Here is an 18714-nt window from a genome sequence, read left to right on the forward strand (position 1 = left end):
ATGTATTATTGGAACTTGTTATTTAACAAAGGGGGCGATTTAGTGTCTTGTGAGTTCGAAATACCGGTACTCCTTTGTTTCCTGATGGACTCCGTAGAGCAGAGATGCAAGTGCATGGGTTTAGGGGATAGAATTCATGATGTAGAATGTTCAGTTAATGGTTAAATGCTGAGGAATAAAGACGTGTAATACCAAGTTCCATGTGTGGCGTAATCATTTGCATGCACCCGGAATGGGAGGATGCTACACATTTCATGAATAAACTGTTGATAAAACAATCATGAGGGCCAGAGAATTTATGTAATTTTGTGGCTGCAGTGCGTGTACCACATAACTATGAATTTAGGATACTCATCACAATATATGCCACATACAATTGCATAATTTGAAGATATCACAAAAATGTTGTTGAATGCACAAATGGATCTTACTGTCAAAAAATGTACCACTGAATTTGCGTTTTTTGCCACAGAATTTAGATAACCTTAACGCAGAATCCTAGTGTCTTAGACAAAGACAATGGTAAATCTCCACAGAGTGGTTGTGGGCTGTCCTCATGATAATGAAACATGTTTTTCAATAGGAACTGTAAACTATTTCCTAATTGCACAGTTCCTTATTAAAAGTGGGTTTCCATAAAACTGAATTTCTGTAAACTAATTATAGAATGTAATTTGTAAGACAAAAAACACTTTTTGTATCTCAATTAGGCTCTGCAATCATTATCTTATGAAATTTCACCTTTACACTGCAGATATGTGTGAATGTGTGTTTATTAGTACATTCCATGAAAATAATATGTTTTACTAGGTCACATTTAGTTTCACCCTCATGACATTAATATATGCTTATCTATATTCTTGTATTTGAAATATTACTGTTTGTTATGTTTAGTGAAAAACGAAATTTCAGAGCAGTTAGCTCTATAGTACTGTTTAAAAAGAACAAATATCGCAAACAATAAGAGCAGAATTACTTGGGTAGATAAAGAACTATACAGCGCTCTAGTAAACACAACGTTCGCAGACAACATTAAAAGACACTGTGCAGCAGCACAGTGAGCATGATGATTAGGGATTTTCTCCTATTTTGTGCCCATGGCAACAGGCCTTTATAACTTTGCCCTTCAATGTAAGCCAATAACTATTGCTTGAGGATACAGGGCACTGGGGATGGCTAATGAGCTGAGGTGTCAGTCTACATCACTATGCAACAAGACATTGTCTAAATTAGATCTAGCAGACAGATAACAAATAAAACCATATTCTACTCACCTCAAAATTATACTCCCATTTACCTGCAGACTGAAAGGGATAACAGACGTCACACGTGAATGAAAACCACAATTTCTACTGTTTAAGTGATTCTACTCTTCACATTCTATTAAAACTGTTCGTATGGTTATCAAGATATTTTTTAAAATAAATGATTCTCTGTTAGATATGTGTATTCAGGAATCTTATTTGCCGACTTTGTGATGAAGGTCCTGAAAAAAACCTCTTATCAGTTGTCGGTGTGCAAAGACAAGCACTCACACACACACATACACAAATGTATGCTCTGTTTAAAAAAACCTTTAGCATTTTTAAATGTCAACTTCTTCTGCCAGCATATTAAAAAAATAGTGCCTTTTTCTGCTGTATTTAAACATAGTCAAGAACAGTGTTGGTCTGGCCAGTCAGGCCCACGGGATTAAAAAAAAGCCCACACACTAGTCTAGTAAAACTCGCCCATCAGTCAACGCCAGTGCTCAACAGCCCAGTCCTACACTGATGAATGTGCAAAAACTGATCCATCGAAAAACCTATAAGCTTAGGGAGGAACCTTAATCTAGTGTCTGGAAAAGAAACATTAAGGGCCTCATTCGAGTTTGCCGGTCCATCGGACCACCAAACCCGTGGAGGAGGTGCGGTAGCGGCCAGGGACCACCTCATCAGTGGTCCGACCACCATATTACGAATACAGTGGTTGGACCTCCACAGAACTACCACAACCACCAGGGATCCGGAATCCCTGATGGTGGCACAGCGGTCTAGGGAAGCAATATGCTTGGGGGTGCAGCTGCGGCACAGCCAAGCATATTACAAGTTTACCCCGAGCCAGTCTTTTTATGGCGGTGAGCCCTCCAATAAAATTCTGGAGGTGGGGAAACAAAGGGGGCCATAGAGGGCCCCGTATTGCCCCTGTGCATGGGGATGAATGCAGGGGGCACAGGCTGGGCAAGCACCCCCTTCCTACATGGCATGGCTGCACAGTCCATACCATGCAGGAACAGCCTTTGACGCTGCCATTAGAGTGCCTTTCTTATAGGCACTGCAGTGGGACAGTCTTGCTGGTTTATTTATTTATTTATTTTTGCAATTTATACAGCGCGAACAAATGCCCGTAGGCATCTCGGCGCTAGATACTGTGCATGAGGTTCCCAGAGACTGAATCGGTAGCTAATCTTGATCAAACAGCCAGGTCTTTATTTTTCTGCGAAATTGCATCAAGGACGGGCTATCCTTGATGGCTGAAGGTAGAGAATTCCACAATCTGGGAGCTGCCACTAAGAAGCGTCTATCGCCCCAAGTGACTGTTTTAGTTCGTGGTATCAGCAAAAGTTTGAGGTTATTGGATCGGAGCGATCTTTGGATGAATGGAACCTAAGGTGGGATTTCAGGAAGTGCGGACCATAGTTGTGCAGCGCTTTGAACTTTATCCTGTTCCGGATCTTGAGCCAGTGGAAGTCCCTTATGGTCTCGGAGATTGGCAAAAACTTCGGGGTTCCTGACAGGAGACGGGCTGCAGCATTCTGGATTGTCTGCATTTTGTTGGTCACTCTAGCTTGGGCATTAATAAATAAGCCATTACAATAGTCGAGGGAGGACAACACTAGGGAACACACCAGTGTCTTACCTGCTGCACTTGGTAAGAACGGTATCATTTTCTTAATCAACCTGAGTTTATGGTGGGCGGTGGCTGCTATTTTGTTTGCATGGGCCATAAAATTTAGGTTATCGTCAAAAGTTACCCCAAGATTTCTGACAGTAGGGACTGGTTTGGGGGGGGTTCCGAACGTGGGGGGCCACCAGGTAGTTGACCAAGTAGGTGAGAGATGGCCGAAAATGACGACATCCGTTTTATCGGAGTTTAGTTTTAAGCAGTTGGAGGCCATCCACTCTCCAATCGCCTGCATGCCCTCTTGAAAATTTTCTGCTACCTTTTCTCCATCCCCATTAATGGCCAACACAAGCTGCGTATCATCTGCGTATGAGGTAAGGCTCATCCCATAGGCCTTGATGACAGAGGCCAGGCCCGAGACATAGATATTAAATAGTGTCGGACTGAGGGATGAGCCTTGCGGTACCCCACATGGCAGGGACAGCTTGTCTGATTGAAAATGCTCCAATGTGACCACCTGTGTTCTCCCGGCCAAAAAGGAGAAAAGCAAGTTTTTTGCCATGTGGCTAATGCCCATCTTTCCGACACGGTCGATCAAGATCTTGTGATCGACCGTGTCGAAGGCTGCGGATAAATCGAGCAATACCCGTATCGCTGTTCCTCCCTGGTCCCGGATCACTCTTATATCCTCTGTTGCTTTGATTAGGGCAGTCTCCGTACCGTGGTACTTGCGGAAGCCAAATTGGGTGTTGTCCAGTAATTGGTGCTTCTCTATAAACTCAGAGAGTTGTGTATTCATAGCCTTCTCAACTACCTTGGCTAGAAAAGGTAGGCTAGCTATGAGGCGGTAGTTTTTAGTTGCTCCTTGTCCAGGTTGGCTTTCTTCAGAAGGGGTTTAACCAGCGTGTTCTTTAAGGAGTCCGGGTATATCCCTGTTCTAAACATTGCATTACAGATAGAGGCTATGTCAGGAGCTAGACAGTCCATGACCGGACGGATGACCTTGAGGGGACAGGGGTCTAATGCAGATCCTGAATTGATGGTTGCAGTAATGTCGTTGATTTGTGTTTCTCCAAGGTCTGTAAACTGGAGGAGTTCGGTATCTTGAGTCCAGCTGCCGGACATGGGTGAGTTGATTACCGTTTTAGCGGAGAATGCTTGGTATATATCGTTCACCTTGGTGAAGAAGAAGTTGGCCAATGAGTCACAGAAGATTTAGGATTGTGGCGGATCTAAGTCCGGCATGTTTCCCGCTAGGATCTTGGTGATCTCATACAGTTTTTTACTGGAGTTTTTAGCGTTATCGATCTGTTCTGTGAAGAACTTTTTCTTGGTTTCGACTATGAGGGCTTTATACTGGCCAAGTGCTTCCTTATAGCTAGCCTTACTTTCTGCGCTGTAGGATCTGTGCCAATGCCTTTCCCTGTTTCTGCAAAGTTGTTTCTTCTTGCGTAGTTCCTCTGTGAACCACGGGGCCGATGGCGTTGTCTGCCAGACCATGAGAAGTCTTTTAATCTTGCAGACAGCTTTTGCAGTGTGGGAGTGCAGCAATGGCATGGCAGCCTGCCCCCACACCACCAAAGTAATCAGGCCTTTAGTGACTGATTGCAGCAAAATGTGATACTACAGGGTTTGCAATTTACTGGGTGTGAGAAATTGAGTTAATGGTTGAAGAAGGTGATACCCCAATCAATAGCACCGGCGATGTGCAAGTTTGAAGAATTAAGTGAAAATAGCTCCAAAAAGCACAAAGCATCAACTGTGGATATCTGGTTGCATTGGACCAGGACAAAGTCACAAGTACAGGTCAAACACGACAGAGCGTGGGCCACATACAGGGAGGGACCCAGTTAGGGCTGCTGAACAAGTGTATCTTAAGTTCTGGCTGCAGAGAGTTGCGGGGTCCTTTTTCAATGATGCATTGTGCCGCTGAGGTGATGCGTCCGTTGAGGAGCCCATCGATAAGGGCTTGCGATGCGAAGTCCAGTATTGAAGATGCCTCCCCGAGTTGAGGTGATGAGTTGTTTTCAAATAGTTGCAAGGCAAGAAACTGCATTGTCATCGAGGCTGACATCGATGGGAGATTTATGATGTGAATGACTGTGTCGATGAAGTTTCGCATACTAAGGTTCCAGGACTATGGTGACGCTACTTGGCAGGGTAGGACTCACAGATGGTAGAGTCCAGGAGCTGGTTCAAGGTTGTTGTAGCCTTCTATCCCTGAGACTGTAGTCAGGAGGCCAGCTAACTAGCCCTTGGAGTCACTCTGGGGTCCCGGGTTCAACAGTTGTAGGTCCAGTTCTTCTCACCAAGGCAAGAAGACAGCAGGTAGCACTTCAGCACAGCAGGGCAGCAGTCCCTCAGAACAGGGGTCAATCAGTCCTTTCAGCATTACTAAAGTAATTCTTCCTGGCAGAGAATGCAAAGGTCCAGAAGCACCCAAAAGAGTTGGTGTCTTAGGTCGACTATTTATACCTGGGCCTTCTTTCGAAGATGGAGAAGCTTGTGTAGATTTCCCTTTGAATTCCACATGCTTCCTGTCTTCCGTGCTCTGGCTCCACACTAACTACAGGGAGTATGTAGCCTTTTGTTTGGATGCAGGACACAGAGTATGCAAGTGTAAGTAGGGCTGTGCCCAGATGCGCCCTTCCATCGTGGCAGTGATGGCCCATCCAGGCACACCTATGCTCTGTATTGTGTGGCCGTTTAGGAGGAATACACAAAGCCCAACTGCTAGCTACACTGTGTCATGTGACTGAGAGACAGGCTACAGGCACATGGGGCTTAATTATGAGTCTGATGGTCCACAAACCGTTAGACTCATAGCGGCGCGGCAGTCTCCTGAATGCCCTATTTCAATTAGGGTGGTCAGACTACTATTGCCCCACTACAGACCCCAGGAAACAGCTGTTCCCTGGCTATATTGTGGTGGTCAGGAGGAATTGATATGCTTGCAGGACCACAGCAGTCCCCCAAGCATATTAGGAGCTTCCTATCCACCAAGGTTTTCATGGTGGTTTCTCCTCCATGAACACCCTGGCGTAGAATAAAAAAAGGGTGCCCTGGAGGGCCTCCTTGTGCCCCTGCACCCTGGAATGCATGCAGGGGGGCACAACATGACCCGCCTGACAGGAAGAAACTCCTAATCTGGCGAGGGGCCTGACCACGGCTTTGGCAGTGCAACAGCAGGGCCGACTTAGCGCCGCACTGCCAAAGTTGCTATCAAGCCATAAGTGGCCAGGGCAGGAAAAGGCCAACTTTCTAACAGTGGCAGTTTCAGAATTGTAATTTAAAGTGTGACTTCACCATATGTTACAATTTTTTTATTGAATTCCAAAGACGTCAAACAAGGATGGGACCTGTTTCATTTGGACATTACAGCTTATTGAATGAAATAAGGTAACTCCATTGCTATCCTATGGGAGAGGTAGACCTTGCAATAGTGGAAAAAGAATTTATAAGTGTTTCACTATCAGCACATGAAAAAGTAAAAAGTATGAGTTCAACTTTTTAGAAACACTGCATCCTGCCCTTTGGGATGTTGCTGTTTAGGGCCTACCTGGGGGCTACTTAGATGTATTAAAAAGAAAGGTTTGGGACTGGTAAAAGGTTTATTGTGCCAGGTCAAAGTCACAGTTTAAACTGCGCACACAGGCTAAAATGGCAGACCTGAGACATGTTTCAAATGCTAAGTGGGTAGTACAATCAGTGCTGCAGGCCCACTACTACCATTTAATTTACAGGCCCTGGACACCGGTACTGCCACTCTTATGAAGACTTACAGGTAAATTAAATATGCCAATTAGGTATATGCCAATTCTAACACGTTTTAAGGAGAGAGCAAAGCACTTTAGCACTGGTCAACAGCGGTAACATGTGTAGAGTCCTAAAGCCTATAAAAAGTCAGCATGCAGGAGGCCTGAAAACAAAAAGTTAGGGGGAAAACCGTGACAAGGATGTAATGTGATGTAAAATGGATTTGAAGAGCGCTGCTCATCACTCATGAGGGGAACCAGACCTGATGCCAACATTTGTGTATGGGGGAGCACCTGACCTACCCCCACATCTGTTTTTTTGGCAAAGCAGCACGTGCAACGATATTCGTTTTATTTATTTATATGTTTACTTACCTCTAATCGGTCATAATCCGTAGTTTACTACCCCCCACTCTGCCCCTCCCAATCTGGTTCACATAAGAGAGCCATGGAATCTCAGCCATATTGTTTAATGAAGGCAGTCCCTAAAAATTAACCTTGAGAAACAAACCTCAGGCTTACACCAAATGTAAGCCATAACATCAGAGGAGCCACCATAATAACGACTACCTTGTGGCTCATTCCCACCTCTGCATGACAGATACATGTAACTGAGCCCTACGGAACTGATAATAACCTACAGATAAAGGCATCTTTAGAAGGGTTTCAGCACTGTATATCCCCAAACACCTACAACATAAAGCACCAACGGAATAAATTTGATCTTGTATATTTGTTTCAGTTATTTCACCGGCTTAAGGTCTAATATAGTGGCAAATCGGAATATTGCTACTATTGCTCTGTGAAGCTGTTGAGATCTTAAATTAAGTAGGTGTTCGCAATTTAATTTAGATTCTAAATAATTTCCAAGGTAGATAAATGTTTTACCCTTGCAGCAGGGACTCCCCCAATTGAATAGAGTTTAGATTTAATATTCTTTGAGTCACTAGTCATAAAAATTGATTTTTTAGAAAAGATAACTTTTAAATTAATGTCAAGAAAGCCATCCCTCTACCAATGGACCCTGGCACAAAAGAGGTGGGAGGTAAAGCTCTCACTTTCGGGTGAGGAGTGGACAGAGACTTTTAATCGTACCCACTCGTAAGTGACCAGTGCAGTGGGCATAAAGATGAAATTATTAAAATCACCCAGTGCTGGTATTACGGCTCAGTCCACATGCACTCTTGGTCCCCTATTAAATCAACTGCATGTTGAGGAAAATGTAGTCTGTCAGGTACACTCACACATCTCCTGTGTCACTATCCCAAGCTAAAATGTTACTGGATGGAGGTCCGCGTCAGCATACTTGAAATATTCAATACTGGCATCCCTCCTCTCCCGGAATAGACTATCCTGGGCCTCCCCAATGCACTCACATACTGACTAGACTACCCTCGGGGGAAGGCCTTCACAATGGCCGTATGCGCAGCTAAACACACTTTTGTGGCACTGTGGGGAAAAGACACAGTCCCAGACCCGGAGCGTTAATTCATAGATTGTGGATTATCCTAGGGATGGAGAGGATCTCTGCCACCATAGATGCAAGAGAAGCCCAATTTGTGAATACCTGCGCGCCGTGCATTACTTTCCTCTCACTGGAATTTAGGGAACTTTCATGCCTTTGGTATTTACAGGTGTTATGACTAACATACTCATCAACCATGTCCTGCCGACCTGAAGTTGCATCACAGCTGTGCAGCACTGACCCAGAGGTAGGGATGTAGGACACAATTCCTGTTGGACTACTTTCCTTTACTTTCATAATGCTTTTTTCATTACACATGGTGAAGGAGGGAGGGGGATTTGAAAGAACTTTGGGGGAATGGATAAGGTTGATGTTAAGAATAATTTAGGGAGGGCTTGGTTTCTGCCTTTCTGAGCATACCAAAGTATCATCCAGCAGCCTCTGCATGTAGGTGCCACAATTGTTTGATAATCAATAAACTGATTTAAACTATAAATCTAATTCATGCATAAATGAAGTAAAAGAATTGTGTGAAACTTGAGACAATAAGGGATTCTTGCAATAATAACTGTGTCATCCACATACAAATAAATTGGGGTGACGTGCTTTCCAATTTGCTGCATATTTTTAAGTTTAAGCCAAAGATGATTATACAACCCATTGATAGAAATAAAAAAAACAATGAAGGATCTAAAATACAACCCTACAGCAGGGTTGGAGCTTATTAATGATGAGCACTCCCTGTTTGGGTTGTAACATGTCTTTTCCGATGTTCCCAATGTTCCCGACTGAGCAATGGCACAAGGGCCTTCTTCACCTCCAAATCTTCAATTAGCAAACATAACAGATCAATTTATAGTATGAAAAGCAGAGGAGATATCCATAACACCAAATGAATGGCACCTCTTCAGGCTTTTATATAGTTCCCAATTAGAAGACAAAGACTGAGCGATAAATCTACTGTGCCAACACCATGGTGGTGGAATTCATTTTGGACATCTGGTGACAAATTGTGTTATTTGGCCCATACTTCAAGTCTGAAAAGACGGACACTACATAAGATTTTGGTGGTCAATGCCAGTAAAGAAGTTGGATCATAACAAGTAGGTTGGCTCCTGACCCTTTCTTTGAAGACAGGAACAATTAGTGCTTCCTTCCAAGACCCTATAATTGGGCTTATGGCCACTCCTCTCTCCACATTTATTGTTATTGATGACCATAGTGGAATGTTCTATTTGAAGAAAACCATCAAGACTCCATTGTCCTGGCGCCTTCCTGGTAGGACTCTTTTTAATTGCCAATATAATCTCTTTAATATCTATAGATTGGCTTAGTACTAATGCTGCTTCAGCAAGTCTGTTGGGCCGTACGTAACACTTGGGGTACACTTGAAAGGAAGAAAACAGGATGCCAAGACAATTCATGTAGATTCCCTATCTGGTAGCTGAAGGACTTTGCTTTTGGCCTACCAGATATCTGACTCTGGGTTTCTTGTACATATAGGGCCTGCTTTGAACCAAACTTTAGTGTTAAATATGGGAGGATACTGGAATTGCCATAGTACACTCCCCACACAACTCCAGGCATCAGAGCTCAAGTTTAGTGGGTTGATGACTTTCAACAACATGGATTTACCCTGACACATTACATCTTGGGCCTGTTTGCAGTAAAGTAAACAGAAACTACTGCAAAAGTAGGAAAATAAAAACTGGTGATTTTTTTCCCCAATGGTTAGCAAGGGAAGTGAGTCACCCCCAACCACAACCCAGTGCCAGACATAAATGTGATATCTACAGGCGCCCTCTTCAGAACACTTCCTAGAAAAGCAGAATATCAGAAGAGGACTGGACCTGCTGTATGTGACCTAAGACAAGCCCTCTTGGATCCAGGACAATAAGTTAGCTTCAAGGATCCGTTGACTGGCCTGCTGTGTGGTTATACAAAGACAACAAACTGAAGGAGATCTGTTGCTAGAAGTATCCAGCTGGACATTGTCAACTGGACCTGCGCTGGACCCTGCTATTAGGCTCTGACTGACAGCCTGTGAGCCTCTAAGTGCCTCCACTGAGGTCCTGGGGCAATTAGCAGTATACTCCTGTGGATGATTGGAACTTAAAAGACATTAGGCTTGATTCACAAATTGCACTTTGCAGTACATTTTGTAGTACTACTAAATGTATTACAAGGTATATGTTTTTCCTATAATTACATTGCTCAATTCACCCCCCAGCTGTGGAGTCTCTGCACATCTAAGTATAGATTTTAGTAGTAAATGTGGGAGGGAAACAGGGAAGTGGGTTGGAAAAGGAGCAGCCTCACTACTCTGCGGATGGGTTTAGGGAGTATTAAGAGGGGTTTAGGAAGGGTCAGGGAAGGATATCACCCGCCCACACAAGAACAAATGCATTCACATGGGGGTGGAGACATGTAACTTACACTTTTGTAGTTAGTTTACTACAAAGTGTAAACATACTCAAAGGTGTAACTTCTTTTTGTGAAGCTGACCCTTAGCAAGAAAGTGAAAGGGCAAACCTGGCTGGTGTATCTGATGTATGCTCCATCGGGTCAGCCTCAACTTTGCGCCTAGGTCCAGGTCTTCGTCGACCTTTGATTTTCATTGACACTTTGTGTTTTTGGAGCTATTTCAACTTACCTTTTTTAAATGCATGTCTCTGGTTTCCCTTATTGTATGTCTGACATTTCAGTGTCAATTTGTTTGTTATATTTTACTCTAGCTTTCTAATGTGGTTTGTCATTTTGTATTGGTTCGCATTTTGACTTTATTACTCTTTCAGTTCTTCAAAAGTACTTTACACATTGCCCAAGGTTCATTTAGTGAAATTGAAGGGTCATTCTGATGATTCCTTGAGGTGCGTGTATAAATAGCCAAAGTAATAATGTAATTTTTTGCAATATTCATTAGGCGGGCATTTTGCAACCCTGTGAATGGACAATTTGTAATGGGAGGTATTAGTACATAGCTCGGCTCACAAATTGATTTCCCATTCGCAAACCTTTCAGTGTGCAAATTGCAAATTCCTGGTTTTCAAATGAGAATGATGCATGTGGCACAAAATGATTCTGACTGATAATATTGTTCTATATTTCTTATGTAAATTTATATATTTATTTACTGAATGATAGGATTTTGTGCAATGGCTGATTGCACTGTATTAGAGCAAAACGCCCTCAAAGCATGCCACGTTTTTGTTTATCGGAAAGATGCAGAATATTTACACATTAGTTCATCAGGAAACAGTGAGACATATATAAAATATTACATCAATCCCTTGTTAAAATAAATAATTTCAAGCTAGAAACAGACAAATGAATAGACATAACAACACATAAGGAATGCTACCATCTATTCCGTTGAGCTCTACAGTCAAAGTGATCGGTCACTTTGGTATAATGAAAATTTTACAGTGCTGATGGTATGTACCCATAGCATTCTAGCATTCCATATTGAATTTTGTCCTGTTGTCACATTGTGCTAATTCGATCTTAGTGCTGTAAAATGTGACATTCTATTGGCAGGATAAAGATGAAATAATAAGTCTGCTATTTATGTACAGGGCAAGAGGCTCTCAGAGACCCCTTACTGACTACAAAAGAATATTTTTGGGCTCCTTCTTCCACCACTAAATAACTACCTCAGGCATATAGAACTAGATATAGGGGTTGATTCAGAGTTTGGCAGATGGATTACTCCACCACAACACAGTGGATTTTCCATCCTCATTATTACAATTGCCTTATATTCTAAGGCACTTGTAATAAGGTGGACAGGATATCCATAATCTTGTGGCAGAGTAACCCATCCGCCAAACTCTAAATCAGACCTTTATGCTTGCCCAGAAAGGGGAAGGTTGGTAACAAGGCAGCCTGTGTTGTCTATGAGGCAAATACGCTAGCCTTGATAGAACTATCACATGAGGAGATAGCAAAACTGGGACACTAATTTAGACACAAACTCAATTTTCAAGTACTTTTTATAACAATTCAGACAGACACAGATCTTCTCTATTTTTTTAAATAAGCATTGAAAGAATGTAGCATTAGGTATGTCTAACCCCTTTACTGTGACTGAATCAGTCACACTCATATCTACTAGTGATAATCAATCATCGCACAATTTGGGAGGTTATCGTACATTCATCAACATGTACAACATGGATTATGCATTATGGAACTCCAGACCTGCTGCCCTGCAGGATGAGCATTACCTTCTCAGATAAACAAAAAATCGAGTCCTTTCTAGTCATGCTGCTGCCTATTACTCTACTGGCATCAAACCCTTTTGCCTCCACATTGCATCGGTACTCCATCTCTCCTGAGCCCATACGGTTTGAAGGTTTTTCTAGCTGCACAGGCAACTTACAAATGAACAAGAACAGAGCAAAACTTAAATAACAATGCTGAGATGGTTATAATACCTAAAATACAAAATGAAAAATTGACAACACATTCTTTAACCCCTTGCATGCTGATGACGGCCCCCAGCCGTCATGCACTACGGCGCTTGTGTGCTGATGATGGCTGGGGGCCGTTATAAACCCGCCCACTTGCGATTTTGACGCACAGGCTCAGTATCGTGGCCGCATGCAAGGGGTTAAAGCTCAAGTTTGACAGCATCAATTGATGTCTCTCTTATGCACTTCTCAAAGTTAAATTAAGCAAGTAATACTTCATAAGGGGAATGCTTAAAGAAAGGGATGCTTGCATGTGATTTTGATGGCTTTGCCAGTAAAACACAATTGTATTGTCTTTTTAATGTATATTGTAGGAGAAGTTCCCCCCAGACTGAATAGACATCAGAATATGCCTATCTATATAAGGGTGGGTGGTAAACTTCGCTTCGCCAGCTGAGTTTTCAGAGTTTTTGCCACTTTGCCTTCTGCTTGGAACACAGAGTTTGGCAAAAAATTATACACCCCGCCACCACGTACCAGAGTTTACCACCCAGCACTACAACCACCTTAAAGTTATAAATGAAATAACTTACCTTAAAAATGTTTTTGTTGTGCGGCATAGAGTAAGGAACCAGATGCCATGGCGCATGTGCAAAGCTGCAGTAAGGGCTTGCAATCGCTGCAGGTATCTAGTGCACATTCATACAATAACATGCATTTGCACACAAGAGAAGGTCTGCTGCAGGCCAGGCAGGCTGAGGTATTCCTTCAGAGGCTGGATGCAGGAGGCAGCGGGAGAGCATCATCGACTTGTAGTCAAGCTCGAGGATCTGCATTCTGCAGCCAGGAAGAAGGTATGATGTGCTGACCGAGCTTCGCTGCAGCCTAAGTTACAACGAACGGAGCGGAATTCCACTGAGTTTGTATTCAACTCAGCAGAATTCAGCGTAGTGATGCTCCATGAGCTCCACCACGCTTAATCTATATGTGCCTTTAAATGCTTTTAAGTCATCATGAGGTGTTTCTCGACTTGATTACTTACCAATAGCCTACAAGCTAGAGAAAGGTCAATGGCAAATGCCAGATGACACATCGAACCTGTATTTTATCTTAATAGTTCAAACTTTAAATTTAGCTAAGTTGTGCATAAAAAATATGGTTTAGCTTTCAAAAGTGTGGAATGTCAGTAGAGGCGGACTACTTACGGTTGTGTGGGTGGAGCAGGCCATAATGGACCCTTCAAGGAGACCTGAACTAATCAGAGCTAACCCTTTTCCACTAATCCTCAAGATTTGACAGTCGTCTCTAAAAAAGCACTTAGATCCTCATGGATTATGAGTGACCCAGTAATTATTGGTATTTATAACACCTTATAAAATTCAACTCCACTGATTTGAAATTTACAAATTCGAGCCTATTACGAGTTTTTGGGAAATAACATGCATATTTTTGTGTTTACCACACCCAAAACTACATATTGTCGTAAACACCACCCTTTTTTCCATGGTAAATACTGGCTGGTTTCACCTGCCAATATTTATCACAAAACTCAGAACAACTTTATGTGTGCTAACACCAATTAACACTCATATCATAGTTTACCTGGCTGTTGGTAATGAGGACTTAAAAGTCTTGATAAAGAAGACACAGAAGGGTTACATGTATCAATATTTGAAGTAAATATGAACTAATTGTGATTTTCTGTGAATCACAAATAGGTAATCTCTACTCATAATGTATGAAGCTCCATGAGTTTCATTTAACGATTCCAAGTGGATCACAAATTGACCTACCTCATGAATATAAATGTTTGTACCACCGCTCATAAAGGAGAAGGGGCCCCTTGGGGATCCCTTACCATTTGCGAAGGGTTACCACCAACTTGAAGTTGGTGGTAAAATTACATGAAACCTTTTTACATACCGCTGTGATTCGGTATTAGGAACGGATGCCCTAAACACGCCCCTATCTATGATCGAATCGCAATCCCTATTTGTAATTTGGTAATAGGTTACCAAATCGCAAATAGGGTTTGGTACATCAGAAAATGCTTCTTTCTGGTCCCATACGGCTTGATTCTGCATATTGACCAGATTCTGCAAATCACATCTTTTGTGAAAAGAAAAATGCTTCTTACAACTTGCCCAGAATGTCTGCTTGATTAGGTCTTTTTGTATTTTACTTATGACATTTTACTTCTGACAAGAATTAAACAAAATACATTTCTATTTAAATTCTTATTTTATTTATAGAGCCCCATAACGGGGCATATAATGCTTGATGAAATCAAGTCATCCATTAAATTAAGGACTCCCTTACTGGTTACCATTGACTGAGACATTTTTTTAAAATGCCTGGACTTCGGAGGTTTCTAAAGAAATACCGATTTGTGGGTAAGATAATCATCCTAATAACTATTTGCTTAATCAAGCACAGAAGTAGAGCATGGCATTTCATTAGAAAAGTAGCTTAAATGTAGATCTCACATTTCGTTGTGACTAGCAGCCATCCTAACCTGTAGACATCTGATGCTGGAAATTATCAAAACCGGATTTGTAGTGAACAAAGCTAAATCAACCAGGGTGGCAAAAAGTGTGGGTTGTATATTGTTTTGTAAACTGGGAGGAATAGAAGCATTTAAAAAAAAATAGGGGTTTAATGTATAATGCAAATACATTTGGAGGAGGGATAGACTTGTCACATCCTCCATTACTTATGCTAACCATTGGAAAAGCTGCAGGATAATGATTTAGGTTCCAAATTATAAGTGAAGTAAGACCAAACATGTGTAGGAGGGCCCAAAAGAATTGCCTTGATTTATTTTTGATTATTTCTTTAATGAGGTAAATGAATGTGGAAGATTGCTGATTGTTATGATCCAGAGCATTTTGCTATGTGCCAAATGTGTCTGACAACTCACTTAACACCAATAGATGGCTTAGCTGAAAAGTCCATGATTGATACTGCCTGCTCCCAGCCAGTGCCTCCAAACCAACTCTGTTCCCCATGTGATAACGTTTGTGAGGTCATATCACATCTTGTGTGAAGCTAGTGCAGGAACTGAATATTACACAATCCATTCTTGGCGCAGAGTAGAGGAAAATACTTGGAGAAATGTTACCAAAATAAAAGCAAATATGTGTTCCTTAAGGTATGCTTAAATACACACGTTGACTCCCAATTACCCCACCTACTAACATGCAAGGCAATGAACAATGCAACAACATAATTCTGGCAAGGCGTCCATCAATGGTAGTCATGCTTAGTGCCCAGAAAGACCAATAAAGTTGACAAAAACAGCTTGCTTATCAGAAAAATGAGCTGAAAGTTCCCGATTGCCGGCTATAAGTATCATGAAAGGGTTCAGTAGAAAAATATGAGCTACCTGTTACAAATGACAATGACCCGCTATGTGTAGTCTGAAATCCCAACCATTAACATGATAGGAATCATGCTCAACCTTCTTGTAGGCCTTGCTCTCTTTCATTCTATCTCTCCATCACACCCACCTTTAGAGAGCCAGCATTCTTTTCTCATGAGTTCCTGATTCCATGTGCTATTTCTAGAAAATCTGAACTGTGGTACAAGATCACCATGGGCAGCACATATGGCAAGAGAAGTCTGAATGAAGCTGACCAAGAGGGACTCATTTAGCTTTGTAGGGAAAATAAATGGAATTATTGCTGAATTTTGATATCCTCTTTCGAGATATTTCCATAGCTATAACTGCAGGGTGTAAAATGTCTTCCTTGTCTGTCCAGGTGTCAATTCCACTGGATCTGTAATGTATCCTTGTTGCTGACAACAGCAGATGACTAACATTGTCGGATAGAATTATTCTGAGGGTCCGCACAATTAGGGCTCAGTTCTTGAGTGAGTAGTGGGCTCATTAACACTCTCTGTGATTGTGATTTCACAAAGGACTTGAACCAAAGCAGGTGCTCATGTTCCACATGTTCTAAAGAGAGTACTATGTTCAGTTAGAAAGGGATATCAATTTTATAAAAGCTGCAGACAGATCCTGCATGATCAGTTAGCAGCCTGAACCATCAACCCGAAGAATAAATAACAGTGCTGAATAGCTGTGACAGTAACAGTGGCCACCAAATTCCACACAACATATTGAAATAAATATCTGAAACCCAATTACTTAGCAGTTAAGAAATAGTTAATGTACTTCCATGTTTGAGCAACGTCTGGTTAGTCTAAATCTGGATTGATGCATTTGAGATTATGTGTGTGATTTTGAGAAAGAAATGGGTGTATAATCCAGTGACACTGTTGGACATGGCCCTCTCTGCATATGTGACCACTAAGGTAAGGGGTGCCATGTATTTAAAAAGTTGGCAATGTATTTTTATGTTTTACATGTCCTGGCAATGAAATACTCTTTAAGTTAAATTGTCACTATTGCAAGGCCTAGCTCTCCTAGGATAACATTGGAGTTGCCTTATTACATTTTAAATAAAAAATTTCCAAATGGGAAAAGATAAAAAGTTCTAGTTTGGTGACTCTGGAATCACAATTCAAAAACCTAGCATATGGTGAAGTCGGATTTTAAATTGCAATTCAGAAAATGCTACTTTTAGAAAGTTGGTATTTTCTTGGTTCACCAATTTGGTGCATGCAGCCTGTCTTTGGTCACATGACTGTTTAGTTGGCATCTGGGCTTTGTGTATTCCTCCTAGACTGCCACACACAATAGGAACTTAGTGTGACTAGATGGGCCATTACTGGCAGGATGGGAGGGAAGATCTGGGTCCAGACTCACATACATTTGAACAGGCTGTGTCCTGTTTCCACATGTGTGAAGGTAAAACTTCAGTGGGACTAATTTGGTACTGTATCGGACTCACATTCCATCAAGATCTGCCTAAACTATGACATAGACCTTGACCAGCGTGCCCAGATATCCGCACCTGGCACCTCATGCTTTTAGGTGCTATATTGCAGTCTATTCTTTGAAAATTATTACTCTGTTTCCAGTGATTGATTTTTTGTCATTTTCATCTTGTTATTTTAATTAAATTAGCTCTAATTTGCTAGCCTGGTGTGGGATCTTTTTGTGTGGTGTTTTCACTGTTTTACTGTTTGAAGTGTTGCACAAATACTTTACACATTGCCTCTAAGTTTAGTTTGACTGTTCTATGACAAGCTACCAGGGTAGTTGAGCACAGGTTAACTTGGGGTATGCTTGTGTCTTGCCCTTATTAGGATTGTGATTGCTGCTTGACCAGAGTTTACAACCCCGTCAACCAGTAACTCAATTTCTAACAGACACAAAGCAGTTTTAATATTATGGCATGATTGTTGAATCGTCTGTAACTTCATTAGCCCAGAAGACTCAGATTGTAAACAGTTGTCTGTCATGTGAGGTGTTTTAAGTGACTTAGGCAATCTCCACAGTTGCTGCTGTGGGAACTGCACAAAGAAGAAATTCTCATACTCAAGATAGTGTGATCCACTGTTGACAGTCTGTACATTTGTGTGGGGAGTTCTCTATCACATCCATGACTCTTACATGACCATAGAAAAATAAAGATACCCAAAGTAAAATCAAAGGTGGAGCTGATAAAGCAGAGAAGAGTTAACTAGGCAGACAACTGTTCATCAGATGCAGGTACAGAGAGTAATAAGTAGTTACAATTTACCTTTTCTTCAATCCTGTTTTTTCAGCACAAAGAAATACTCTATTGAATGGTCATCATCAGAGGGGGTAACAGCCTAGTTCAAATCCACACCTCTATATGAAGCACATGGTATGTATGAGCAGGCACATTAACTCCTATGGCCATACCATGGCCAAGCTTTTGAATGAGCAGTGTGTAAAAAAGTGTCATAATGCCTATCAATAGAATAATGAAGTGAAACTAAAGAAAACACACTCAACTCGAAAGGTATCACCTCTGATCTTAAATGTGCAACATCCTGTTCAACAGGTTTTAAGGGCATAATATCTCAACAAATATATCTATATTTACTTTTTTTGTCAAAAAGTAATTTCTGGAACTTAGTTGTATGATGCCTGCACACCTGTCAATTGGATGAGAAGTTATACTGGGTACAGCATGTGATACTGATTATCTTGTAAAAGAATCATGCAAAAAGTCAAGCCAGGCGATATTGATTAATAGTATACAAGATCTGGCAGTATTTTTTCATAACCTATGGCTAAAAGTTTTCTTTGAGGATCATGAAT

General features: G+C 41.6%; 1 protein-coding gene across 3 annotated transcripts in view; it reads right to left on the reverse strand.

Annotated features, from left to right (window-relative positions):
• GALNT13 (polypeptide N-acetylgalactosaminyltransferase 13) overlaps positions 1-18714 on the reverse strand; it is a 1001053-nt gene that overhangs the window by 83178 nt on the left and 899161 nt on the right. The window contains exon 11 of one of the 3 annotated variants that reach the window (XM_078681724.1): positions 1275-1304. The exons of the other annotated variants lie outside the window; for them this stretch is intronic. Coding sequence (XP_078537850.1) covers positions 1275-1304 — 30 coding nt within the window. The remainder of the gene's footprint in view (positions 1-1274; positions 1305-18714) is intronic. 3 annotated transcript variants of the gene reach the window in all.

The sequence above is a fragment of the Lissotriton helveticus genome, chromosome 3_1, assembly GCF_964261635.1.
Source record: "Lissotriton helveticus chromosome 3_1, aLisHel1.1, whole genome shotgun sequence".
Lineage (NCBI taxonomy): Eukaryota > Metazoa > Chordata > Amphibia > Caudata > Salamandridae > Lissotriton > Lissotriton helveticus.